This window comes from Ailuropoda melanoleuca, chromosome 19 (genome assembly GCF_002007445.2).
Source record: "Ailuropoda melanoleuca isolate Jingjing chromosome 19, ASM200744v2, whole genome shotgun sequence".
In the NCBI taxonomy this organism is placed as follows: Eukaryota; Metazoa; Chordata; class Mammalia; order Carnivora; family Ursidae; genus Ailuropoda; species Ailuropoda melanoleuca.
The window spans coordinates 4,461,718-4,473,745 of record NC_048236.1 but is presented as its reverse complement, the minus strand read 5'-3'; the positions used below and the strand labels follow the sequence as shown (position 1 = coordinate 4,473,745).

The 12,028-nt window shown below is 47.3% G+C and overlaps 1 protein-coding gene across 6 annotated transcripts in view; it reads left to right on the top strand.

Annotated features, from left to right (window-relative positions):
• CLIC5 (chloride intracellular channel 5) overlaps positions 1-12,028 on the top strand; it is a 160,190-nt gene that overhangs the window by 110,158 nt on the left and 38,004 nt on the right. For all 6 annotated transcript variants that reach the window (XM_002925622.4, XM_034648302.1, XM_011232834.3 and 3 more), the window contains 2 exons: positions 1,660-1,769; positions 5,183-5,308. In XM_002925622.4, the coding sequence (XP_002925668.2) occupies positions 1,660-1,769; positions 5,183-5,308 (236 nt within the window). The remainder of the gene's footprint in view (positions 1-1,659; positions 1,770-5,182; positions 5,309-12,028) is intronic.

The following is a 12,028-nucleotide window of genomic DNA, read 5'->3' as shown; positions in this document are numbered from 1 at the left end:
GCCTCCCACCTTTCAGATTTTGTATAACCAGTCCCAGGGTGTCTCAGCCACTCAGGAGTGGGTCTGTTTCCAGCACCGAGGAAAAGCAAGACCTGAATAAGGATGGGGCTTTTGGCGTAGCTAAGAGAGAGGTAAAATAACTGTAATTTCATAGCAATTACCTACAACCAACACCGCCGAAGGCGCCAGTTTTCCGTGATAAACCTGAGCCTCTGCTGGGAGCAATTTGCAAGGTAGAAATAAGCCCGCGATTAGGCTCTCCCGTATGAATGCAGCCATCGGCCCGGCCCATCCAAATGCCGCAGCAGAGCAAACCTCAAGGGGAAAATACCGTGCTGGGTTTTGGGAGGGCATTTTTTTTCCTCCTTCTTTTAAAAAAATGGTAATAAGCTCCCATTCCAGGATGTCCTTTGGGTTGTTCGCAGCTTTGCCAAGAAGCCCCGGGGCCTTCACTCCCCTGGCCCTCCCTGTCTGCTGGAGGAATTTACTCCAGCCACCTGATGGGGCTCCAGTTTCCAGGGGAGCCACCAGCAAACTAGGCTGAATGGGTGATTTCTCCCTCTAAGTAGCATGTCGGGGGCCCACACGCCACTCCGTGGAAATGAATGGTACACAGATCAGTTTCCCAACCCTTTTGTTTTTTGTGTGTTTGCTGAAAATGAGTTCCTTATAAAATTCATGTCTCTGTAGCCCACTTAGAAGTAAAGCCAGACTTGCCTTTCAGATGATTTAAAACACACACACACACACACACACACACACACACAAACAAAAACAAAAAAGCCATGCTATTCTGAGACTGGTCCTGAGAAAGGGAAATCTAGTGAGAAGTATGCAAGCACTCAATAAAGCTATCTGTTATTGTCATATACGTGTTCCTGCCTTATCCGCCAGCCACCCCCACAGAAGGCCACAAGCTTCTTGACTAAATGCATTTTGGAATCCCCTGTGTAATTTTTTCTAGTGCCTTGTACATAATTGAGAGTGAATTTGCATTTATCGAGTCAAAGGATAGTTTAACAAATGATGGCTTATTGACACTGAGGTCAAGTACCTGTCAGAATTAAGGGGGCTACTGATTAAAATCTTGATTCCACCGTCTAGATATAGAGAGATGTTGTCAAAGTCTGAAGTATTCGTACTCATGATACATCATGGAGCAAGGACCAAAGGGTAGAATAGAGTAACTAGAGAGGAACATAGTTTGGCTAGGCATAGCCAAAGAAAAGCATTTCTAATTGTTAGAACTACCCTCAGAATGGACTGCTTCAAGAGATGTAAATTACTGGTGCATGGAGATATTTAAGGATAAACTAAAGGATTACTTGGGGGTATAGAAGTTGGTGGTCCAGCATCATTTATGTTAGACTGTGTGATGGTGATGGTCTCCCTTTTCCCCGAGATTCGAGGATCCAATGGTTTTGGGAAGTTATGACTACGTAATCGCCATGCTGGGAACTCAAATTCAGTCCAGCACCCATGTATGGAGTGCTTACTGTGTGCCAGGCATTGCCCTGCATAGACATAAGGAAGACGACAAAAAGACAGGGCAAGTGCCTTTGAAGTTAGTCTGGGTCGTGGCTTTAGTCAGTTCTCCGTTGGGCGTGTATTCCTTCTTGACAATACGCTGATCTAGGACTCTGCTTCTCTTCCTTCTAGGCTGGAATCGATGGGGAAAGCATTGGCAACTGTCCCTTCTCTCAGCGTCTCTTTATGATCCTCTGGCTGAAAGGCGTTGTGTTCAATGTCACCACTGTGGATCTGAAAAGGTAAATAAACAATGCTGTACTGAGGGATGTATTTGGCTGCACGAACAGAGAACTTTCTATGAGGGAGGGCGAAAGCCTGCCCATGGCTTCCAGCAAACTCCTGCTCTCACCTCATGGCCAGACTGTGTCCCAGAGCCCATCCCCACTTAAAAGAGAGACACCTGGGACTGAGCATTTCTCCACCCAGATTAACAAGGTCTGATTGGCAAGAAAGAGGGAAGGAGTGGCTATTGGATATGCAACTGAGAGCGGCACAGAGGTGGACATACATGTCTTCAAATCCAGGAGTCAGCCGTTCCGGAGGTACTAGCGTCCCATCCTGGGGGACCCTAGCAGGACTTCAGGTGTAGGGGTCTGAATTTCCAGGGCGTCGGCATCCAACCATTTCCCCTGTGTTGCTCTCATTTTTAGAATTCCTTCTAGATTAGAGGGTGGGATGGAGAGTTGTTCCTGTGGTTTTAACGGTTGTTAAAAATACCAGCCGTCATTTGCTATCAAGAGCCACTCATTTCAGGCTCGTATCCTGCTCCCTGTCTCCAGCCTGTCCTTTCAATGCTAGCTCAAGGCTTGCTCCCGGAGCCCCTATCATCTGCCTGTAGCTTCTTCCCTGGTGAGTTTAGCATATTCTCCATGTTGCCTTTATGTAAATTATTCTATGCCCAGAACTCTACCGTCTAGAAATCTCTAGAGAGATTTCCCCTTGGGTATTCTATTATCACTTTAAATTCTAGACATCAAAAGTCCTATCTGTCGTTTCTCCTTTGAGTTGGGCTCCCCTCCTGAATTCCTGGGTTCTTCCATTTTCTAAGCACTGGAGAATTTCTAAGCACTCCCTTCTCTTGCCACCTCCCGTGTCAACCAGTCGCCACAGGCAGGGCACTGCCCCACTGTGCTGTGGCCCACCTCTGAGCCCTCTCACTTGTTCCCAAAGCCCACACCGAGTTCAGGTCCCACTGAGGCCAACCGACCGTCTCTTTGTTCGTCCAACTGGACGTCTTCCTCCCGGGTTCTCTCTCTCCCTGATTCAGCCTTTATACTATCCTAAGGTTATTCTTCCTAAAATGGTCCTTTAATCCTGTGGCTCCTGCACTCAGAAAACCTTCTGATATTTCCCATTGCCTGTGGACCAAACCTATCTGTAGGTCTTTGTCGGATCTTCAGCTTTCCCAGCATTGTCTCCCAACGCCTCTGGCCCTGACCTGGCCACCTCTGTCAGGCTGGACTACCTCTCACCGCACCCCCTTTAGCTGCCGGCACCTGGCGAGGAGGCTTCCTCCGTCTCACAGACGCTCTCAGGCCTTCCAGAATGGACAGACCCTGCCCAGCCCCCAGGCACAGCTTCAGCCACCTTCGTCTGGATTGTCACCTGCAGGAGTGCACTTGTATGTTTGGCCGGGGATCAGAATGGGGAAGGACGCCCCTTAGCATTCCTCAGATGCTTATATCACTCTTCTGTATGTTATCCTACCCCCCCGACGCCCGCTGAGGCAGGCCAGCCAATATCCCAACTGCAGTTCAATAGATAAGGTAATTTTCTTACTGCAATCAATCAAATCAATCAATCAATCAATAATTTCAAAAAAGGATAGAAAAGGAAAAGAAAGAAAACATATCTACAATAAAGAGTTAAGGACTTTCTAAATTGTATGATACTGTGACGTTTAGCAATTTCTAAGAATATTCATTTCTTATCCTGGCACCACCATGTGTCGGCTGAGNCATACAGGCTGAAGTTTTTATTTTTTTTTATTTTTTTTTTTTAAATTTTATTTTATTATATTGTGTTAATCACCATACAGTACATCCCCAGATTCCGATGTAAAGTTTGATGCTTCATTAGTTGCATATAACACCCAGTGCACCATGCAATACGTGCCCTCCCTACTACCCATCGTTTTCTGAGCCTCTGTTTCCTTGTCTGCATGATGGGGAGACAAGCAGGGCCTAGTTTGCAGAGGAACTGTGAGGATGTCCTGAGGCAGGCCATTTACATTCGGGGCTGTGCCTGGCTCACAGCAGGCACAACACACACTGACTATTCTTAGCATTGTCCCTTCCCTCATGGAGCTGGCGATGCGGTCCGGGAAGGACTGCTAGAGATGACATAGTCCATAAATTAGACCTGGCAGTATGGATTTAAATATGAACTGCATGATTTCAACCATAAATGCTGGAGAGGGTCCACAAAGAGAGAGGTCTGCAGCTGACCAGCATCCCATTGGCCAAGTCCAATGGGGCAGCAACCACATTAAGCAGTAACCCCCCTGACCCCCCACCCCAGCCATGCCAGACTCCAGAGACCATTGTTCTCCTGAGTCACGGAGAAAAAAAATAACTTCTGTGTCTTTAAGCCACAGAGAGGTAATGGCTGAAAAATAAAATGAGTATAGATTGCCCCTCCCAGCTGAGAATGCAAGCATTTCTGCCTTGTGTCAGCTCTGAAAAACAGGAGGAGAAGGTAAAGAACGTCCTCTCATTGTCCAAAGGAGGGACACACACCAAGTAAACAAAGGGACCCAGTAGATGAGATCTTAAAACGACTCTCGGTTCCAGCTGTCTCAGGAGTTTTAAGTGCCACGTGTGTGTTTCGGGAGCGATCTGGGAGTAGCACCGTAATTGAAATTCTTCCCTTCTCCTCCCCAGCTGATTACGCCAGGAATTTGTTTCATTACAGACTCCTCTTCCCCTTGTTTACTTTTCTTCGTTGCTCCATCCAGTGTTTCCCGCTCCCGACTCCCACAAGTGTTGCGTTGTCTGCGAGAGCATTTGGGGTGAATCTGATGTTCCAGCAGGAAGCCGGGACTGGTGCTTTGCTGTTCCTCCTCTTCCTTACTATTTCCTTCGGCACTGGGGCTGCCCCCGCCCTGCCCCCCATCCACCAACTTTCCCTCTTTCGCTTTTACATTTCCATCTGCTGGTGGAAACTGGGAAGCACGCTCCTGGGCCTGACCGGGGCCGTGGCGACCACGAGGCCACTCTCTCTCTCGTGAATACTCTTCGTATAAATGTATGATTGAATTCATTGATTTTTAAAGTTTGGCGTCCTGGCGAGTGCATTTTTGTTAAGCTAAGTGGTGAAGAACCTTTTGAAAGCAAAGCCCAACCCCTGCCCCTGGCATGAAGATCTCGGCGCTCATGTAGACAGCCACCTGCCATCCCTCTGCTCTTTCACTAGGACTCAACGCCTTCATCTTGACTTATTCTCATGACTTCCACAGGACAGACTTCCTGTGTCACACCACATCCCTTGAGAACTTTCTCCAACCTCCGGCGCTCTACGCGCCCCCACCATAAGTCCGTTTTGCGGACAGGCATGCTGGACAGCCCAGGGAGTCTAATTTACAAGCGGTGGGGTCCCCCGAAGTTGAGGTGCCCTGGGGTAATCCACTTCCTGAATCTTGATCTCTCTACAGAAAGCCGGCGGACCTGCACAACCTTGCCCCTGGCACCCACCCGCCCTTCCTGACCTTCAACGGAGATGTGAAGACGGACGTCAATAAGATCGAAGAATTCCTGGAGGAGACTTTGGCTCCTGAGAAGTAATGAGTGGCTTATTTCTGAAGCTAATGGCGGGGGTGGGTCTGTGTTGGAATTAGAGAAGCACAGTGTTAGCTTCCAGGAGCTAATATCAGTCCAGAGCGTAGGACCCTCTTCTCAAGCCCAGAGACCTGCCAATCTCAAAACTGTTCCACCAAGTCCAACCCCAAGAGTGGATACCCCTATGAATAGAATATGCCTCCTCAACAGAATGCCGGGAAGGGTGCCACCCCTCCGTCCTCCTATATGAGTCCTCCCCAGTTCACTTCATCTGAAAGACCCCTAAATGAGGGCAAAGGCTTCTCCATTTTAGAACGAGAGCTGGAAAGCTGACAAAATGAGAGTAAGCCAGGAGAGAGGTAACCCCATGACTTAAAACCACACCCAAGTATAAACAGGAGTCACAAATCTGACCAGGTCTGGTCGAAGCCCATAATCAAAGATGAAAAGACTGACTCCTCTTCTAAAGTGGACCTTGGGGGGTTTGGGGGTGGGAAAGAGACCAGAGGGCTGTAGGCTCTTGGGTAGACCAACTGCTCCTGATGGAAAACGGGAGTAAAGGGAAGGAAGGTGAATTCTGAAAGTTGCTGGAAACTAGACTTGTTCCTTATACTCACTGTAATCAGGGAGGAAAACAACTGCACTGTTTCATTTTAACTAGAAAAAGATTTCCTATAGGTAAGGCTCACACAGCCTCCATCCTGTAGGACAGCCACTGAAAAGTTTGAAGCAAAATTGTTCAGAGCCAGTTTTCGGGCTTACTTCGGGGGGCGGAAGATGAGCGCAGAGGATGGAAAAGCCGGAGGTAGAGAAATCAATGAGAAGGAGCCACCTGGTGATGGTCCACAGAAGACAGGCCAGGTGGCTGAGCTAAGGCAGTGACAGTGAACTGGGGGCAGAGAGGTGAGAACTCACTATCTACTTAGCATGTAGAAGTGGGATTGGAGCCCTGGAAACCATGATCTTGCAGTTATTTTGAAGTTGTATTTATTTATCAATACTTCTATAGCCCTCCCCAAGTGCCCTAGGAGATCGATGTTACCTAGCCTCATTTTACAGCTGGGGAAACTGAGGCATCGAGAGGTTGAGTCACTTGCCCAAGGTCACACATCTAACAAGTAACTATTAAATTAAAACTCCCAGTCATGTTCTGATTAACCTTTAACATTTATACATTCTTCCCAAAAGTATTCTTTGTCATTTACCATAGGACAGTTTATTTTCACACTGAGAGTGGAAAGCTGCCTTGAGCCCATTGGTAGCAGCTGACTGTAGACTTTAAATGAGTATTGATTAAATCAGCCGTAACTCCCATCTCAGGCGCCACCAGAAGCCACAGCATCTCCAAACAGGACACCAGCCAGCCACTTTGCTGAAAGGTCCTGAGACGGCTCCGGGGCCATCCACTGTCCTGGGACTCAGCCTCGTTGCTGGTGCTGGTTTGAAATCCCACACTAGAAAACAAATGCTGTTTGCAATAACTGAACAGAGTTTAGACTGTGCATGGGGGCCCCAGAAGGGAATGTCCAGGGCGAAGGTACTTTCCTTTGAAAGTGACCGCTTCTGTCTAGGCCAGTGGGGAATGTGACACGGGAGCAGTGGGGAGCAGGTTGTCCCACCGGGTCCTTTGCCAGGCCAGTAGATGGAGATTTGCCAGGCTGGGCTGAGCCCCCCGGCCTGAGGCCTGCTCTCCTGGTTCTGCCAGCAGTGTGCTGTGACCCCTCCCATGTTCCTTCTCTGCTCTCAGCCTCCGTCCCCCCCGTGTAAAAGGATGACCGAGAGCCCCTGCTATTCTTCATGCCCACTTTAGCCAGGCTCCCTCCACCTGGACTGGCTGTGCTTTTCCCAGGTTGTTTCTCCTCTTCAGGGTCTCCAGTCCTACATCCACAGTGGGACCAAGGGGACCTGTGAGACCCCCAGAGTTATGTGTACCCAGTGCACAGAAGAGGACCTTCAATAGATTAATCACCATTTCCTCAGATTTCAAAACATTGCCATGATCCAAGTAGAGCTACCCAACGTCGGACACGGACACGCCCTCCTCTCTTCCCTGTCCGCGCACCTGTGCCCATTACCTGTCCTGGGTTCTGCTTCCTCTGGTCCACGTCCTTTTCTGGACTGCAGTTGTGTGAGGGGGGTTTTCCTCCATTGCGTTCCTAACGTGGCAGTGATGCAACAATCCACCACACCCAAGTAACAGAACCTCAAACCTGTTCAAATGCGTGTCTCAAGAAGGCCACCAAGATGGCGGCCCCAGTGATGAGACCGGCAACCCTCCCAGGCACCCAGGAGTGCCCTTTAGATGACTTTGTATGGGTCATACCGGGGCAGAGGCCGCAGTTACCTTCCAGTAAATGCCCCCAAGCCAGTGCCTCAGCCCCACAAAGGGAGACCTGCTGTTCTGCCCACAACAAGCCACCAGCCCCGGCAGGCTGCCCAGTGATTCGAGCAGCGAGGCCCCTGGGGCCCTAAGCGGAGGCCCCTGGAGGAGTGCAGCTTGACCTTCTGGTTCTCTAAGGGGCAGCAAAACCCCCAGAACTGTTCACTGAGCGCTGTTCTGCCATGTGTTTCTCATCATACCACTGTTTGTAAAAGCTGCCAGAAAGCCAAGAAATTGTGGTAGTCTTTTCCCCTTAGCTTTATTTTTTAAAGGAAAAAACCACATGTAAACACTCCAACCATTTTTTTTTTTTTTGAATCACATTTGGTCCCACGAAGCATTTGGTGTCAAAAGAAATTCAGGAAGTCTCAAGCAGTTTCTAAATGAGACTAACTTCTATTTCTTTCCTAAGACTGGCCCCGGTAACAGTCAGCAGGGAAGCAGTGGGATCAGCATTGAGATTACTGTCGAGGCATGCTGGGCCTCACCCTTCACCTCCATAGAGTGGCCAGAGTTCAGAGGATCCAGAGCTGAGAGGCAGGAGACCAGACTCTAGCCACCTCGCTATAGTGTTTGCTGGATGGCCTTGGGCCAGCCTCTCTCCCATTTCCTCATGAGGGCGCGGAACTGTGTAATCCCATAGATGCTTTTCTGCAGAAGCTCTATGACCCCTTGAAGGTCTCAAAGCACTTTTCCAGAGCTGGTTATTATTTAAAATACCCCTCGTGCATAGATGCTGTGAGAAGAAGTCAGGAGGTCAAACTGATACTGTATCATGGCTCAGCAAGTAGTCAGTCAACTCACAAGTCCGTACTGAGTACAAACGGGGTCCAGAACGTTGCCAGAGTTGGAAGACACTTCGAATTCATTATTTTGAGAAGTGTTTATAAAGATCTCACAATAGAGAAAAACAAGAATGCTTCTTCTCACCCTCCGGGAAGTAGAGAAGCAGCCCTGGTGCCAAGGCCAGGATTGCAGGGTGGCTGAGAAGATGGACTTTGGGGTCAGAATGGCTTGCGTTCTAATCCATACCACGAGGCTGTGAGACACAAATTCGGCGCAGAATCTCAGAAGCTTAACAGAATACAGTTTATTCCTCACTCTGGTAAAATCTAAGAGGGCAGTATGGCCCTCTTCCCTATTGTAGTCTTTGGAATATGTGACACCCCCCTCCCCACCCCCAAGGCTCCTTCAGCAGAGAAAAAGTAAGAAGGTTCGTGCCAAATGTTTTTAAGGGCCAGGGCTTTGAGTGGTTACATCATGTCCCCTCTCATCCTATTGGCCAGAATCCAGTCTCATGACTCCAATCCAACTGAGAGACAGAAGCTGGGAAATGCAGAGAAGCACATGGATATTTAATCTTGAATTCTCACATCTGTAAAATAATGATAGTAATGTTGATCTCATGGGACTGTCATAGAAGATAATACTACCTAACCTGGGGCCGGACGTTGAGTAAAATCTCATGGAGTGGCATCTTGAAGCATTAGAAAGAAGTCACTGCCTTCTTTGTGACTGTCTTCCAGATGCAATCATAAGGACCTTTGCCTTAAAACCGCAGATCCCAAGGGATGTCTCTTAATGCCTAAGCCAGACCCCGTCTACCTCTAAGGATCATTTGCTTCATTAGCAGAGACAAGACAAGCAAGCACATAGCCAAGGATCAGAAGAGTCAGAAGCATTAACCTGCTTTTCAAGTGAGGGTTTGGTGAGATGAGGAAGCAGGAATAAAGGAAAAGGGAGAGAACTTTCCAGCGTGTTAGAACAAGGAGGGTCAACACTCAAGCGCCTAGGGGAGCCGCTAGCAGCGGCAAAGGCCCCTCCATCAGGGCAGGAGAATTGTCTCTCTTTCTTCAGTGTATCCTCAACACCAGGGATAGGACCTGGCCGTGGTGGATGCTTAATGCATGCTGGTTTTATTGTAGGGGCCCCTTTTGTTCAGTGGCATGGTGGCCTGTGGCTAGTTAGTGAGAAGTCGTGGGGGCCCTAAGCCAGTCAGAGCACTTCCATCTGTGCATATATATATATATATGCACATGCACACACATATATACACACATATATAATATATATAATAATATACATACACATAATAATACACATCTATTTATATATAATAATATGATTGTTATATAATGATTAATAATACATCTATATCTATATAACATATATATGTATTTCTACTATTTACAAAAAAAATTTTTTTTATGAGGGGCCAACTGTTTCTAATCCCAGAATGAAGCTTAAGTGCATGTCTAAGATGAATGCATTTGAAATAAGATATCTTAAAAATAGAACGGAGAGAAATTGTCATCAGAGCAGGGGTCAGCAAACTTGTCTGTAAGGGGCTAGATAGTAAGTCTTTTTGGCTTTGGGGGCCATGGAGTCTGTGTCACAATTCTGCCGCTGTAGAGCAGAAAAGCCGTATGCACCACGCAAATGAATGGAAGTGGCTGTGCTCTAATACAATGTCTGAATACGGAAATCGGAAATTCACATTATTTTCACAGGTCACAAAATACTACCCTCCTTTTGATTTTTTTTCCGGTCATTTAAAAACGTTAAAAAACTATTCTTAGCTCATGAGAGGTGTATAAACAGATATTGAGCTGAAATTGGCCCATGGGCTGTAGTTCACAAACTCCTGAGTTAGAAAACTTCACCATCTCTTTGACTGTCATAAGACCACATTACAGTCTCAGTTCAAAGATGTTTCCATGAATGAAACACTATTTCTTAGCTTTCTAGAGAAACAGAATGTACTCTGTAGCCCACTTATTTGCATATACAAAATCTGGTGTATATATGGAGCGAACACGAGCGCCCTTAACATCTCAGTATAGTAGCCTCTTTCAAGTCTAGTTACTGAAATCAGTGAGTTTAATATTTGGATACACATTTCCCACAAAGACAAATTTCAAATGGAACGTTAAGCTGTACAGTAAAGTCTCGGGAAATCATAGTGCTTAGAAAACAGGCCAGCACTAGCCTGTGGTTTCCCTGAACACATGGTCCTTTGCTGTCCATCTTAGATTTGCTTCTATCTCCTCATGTTGGGCCCACACTGATGGTGAAGGAACGGTCAGATTATTGCAAGTCTGGTCAAATGATGGCATAAAGCAAAACAAAACAACAAACCCAAACAAGTAGTCTACTGAAAATGCATTTTCTAAGCCCTTCTCTTTTTACCTTATCAAGCAAAAACAAAAAGCACTTGGTATTTATTAAAAATAATTAAAGGCAATCAGTTCTGAGAGCCTGCCACACTGTGTGCGAAGGCTAAAATAGGGAAGGGTGATCTTAAATTGCCATGCTCTTGGATTACCTAGCATCTTGCAGGAAACTTGCCTGGTGCCCCCAACGACAGATCAATCTGATTAATTCCCAGTATACTCAGGAAGACCTGTGTGCCGAACCTGTGAGCGCGCCCTCTGCAGGCGGGTGGAGAGAGTGCATTCATGGTGCTCCTCTGTGTGGAGGGAGGGTTTTGGGGCTTTAAAGATAAAGAGCAGAGTCCAGGAGAGGCCACAGGACACTGAACTGGAGAGCTGGGCTTCCAGAGTGAAGCTGCCTGGGTTGGAGTCCTGGTTTTGCCACCTAGCCATGTGACCTTAGGCAAATTGCTTAACTTCTCTGGGCCTCCTTTTTCTCACGTGGGAAATGAGCCTGGTCACAGTACCAATAGAATTGTGAAGAATAAATGATGGATACACGTAAAGGGGCTAGAACAGTGCCTGGCACATAACAGGCATTCAATACAAGTTAGCTTTTGCAGATATCAGAGAGATGGTGTGATGGAACAGGAAGAATGCTGCTCCAGGGGACTAGCTGGGTTCTCAGGGTCCTCCAACGATTTATTATCCGTGGGTCCATGAAGAGCCATTTTATCCTCTGGCCTCTAGCTGTCTTCCCTGTAAAGCGAGGACCAGAATGCCTTCTGTATCTGCCTATTGGCAGAGGGCTGGACCTCATGACTTTCTGAGGACGCTTCTGATGGCAATATCTAAAATTAAACGGTCACCTAGCATGGCCCAAGAGTGGTCAGTCCTAGCTAGCTAATGGGCCAATTGAGGAGCAAAGAGAGAGAGAGAGAGAGAAGGAAGGGAGGGAGGGAGGAAGAGAGGGAGGAAGGAAGGAAAGGAAGGAAGGAAGGGGAATGGGGAAAGAGGAAGGGAGAAGGGGGAAAGGGGGAAGGAGGGAAAGGGAAGGGAAGGAAAGGAAAGAAAGAATACAACAAATAATTTTTAAAGAGTCTTTGGTTCACGTTATTTGCAACATTAAAGGAAATTTTAAAAGTATTTTGCTTTTTAACACAAAGCAATCCAACAGTAGGCAGTAGAAA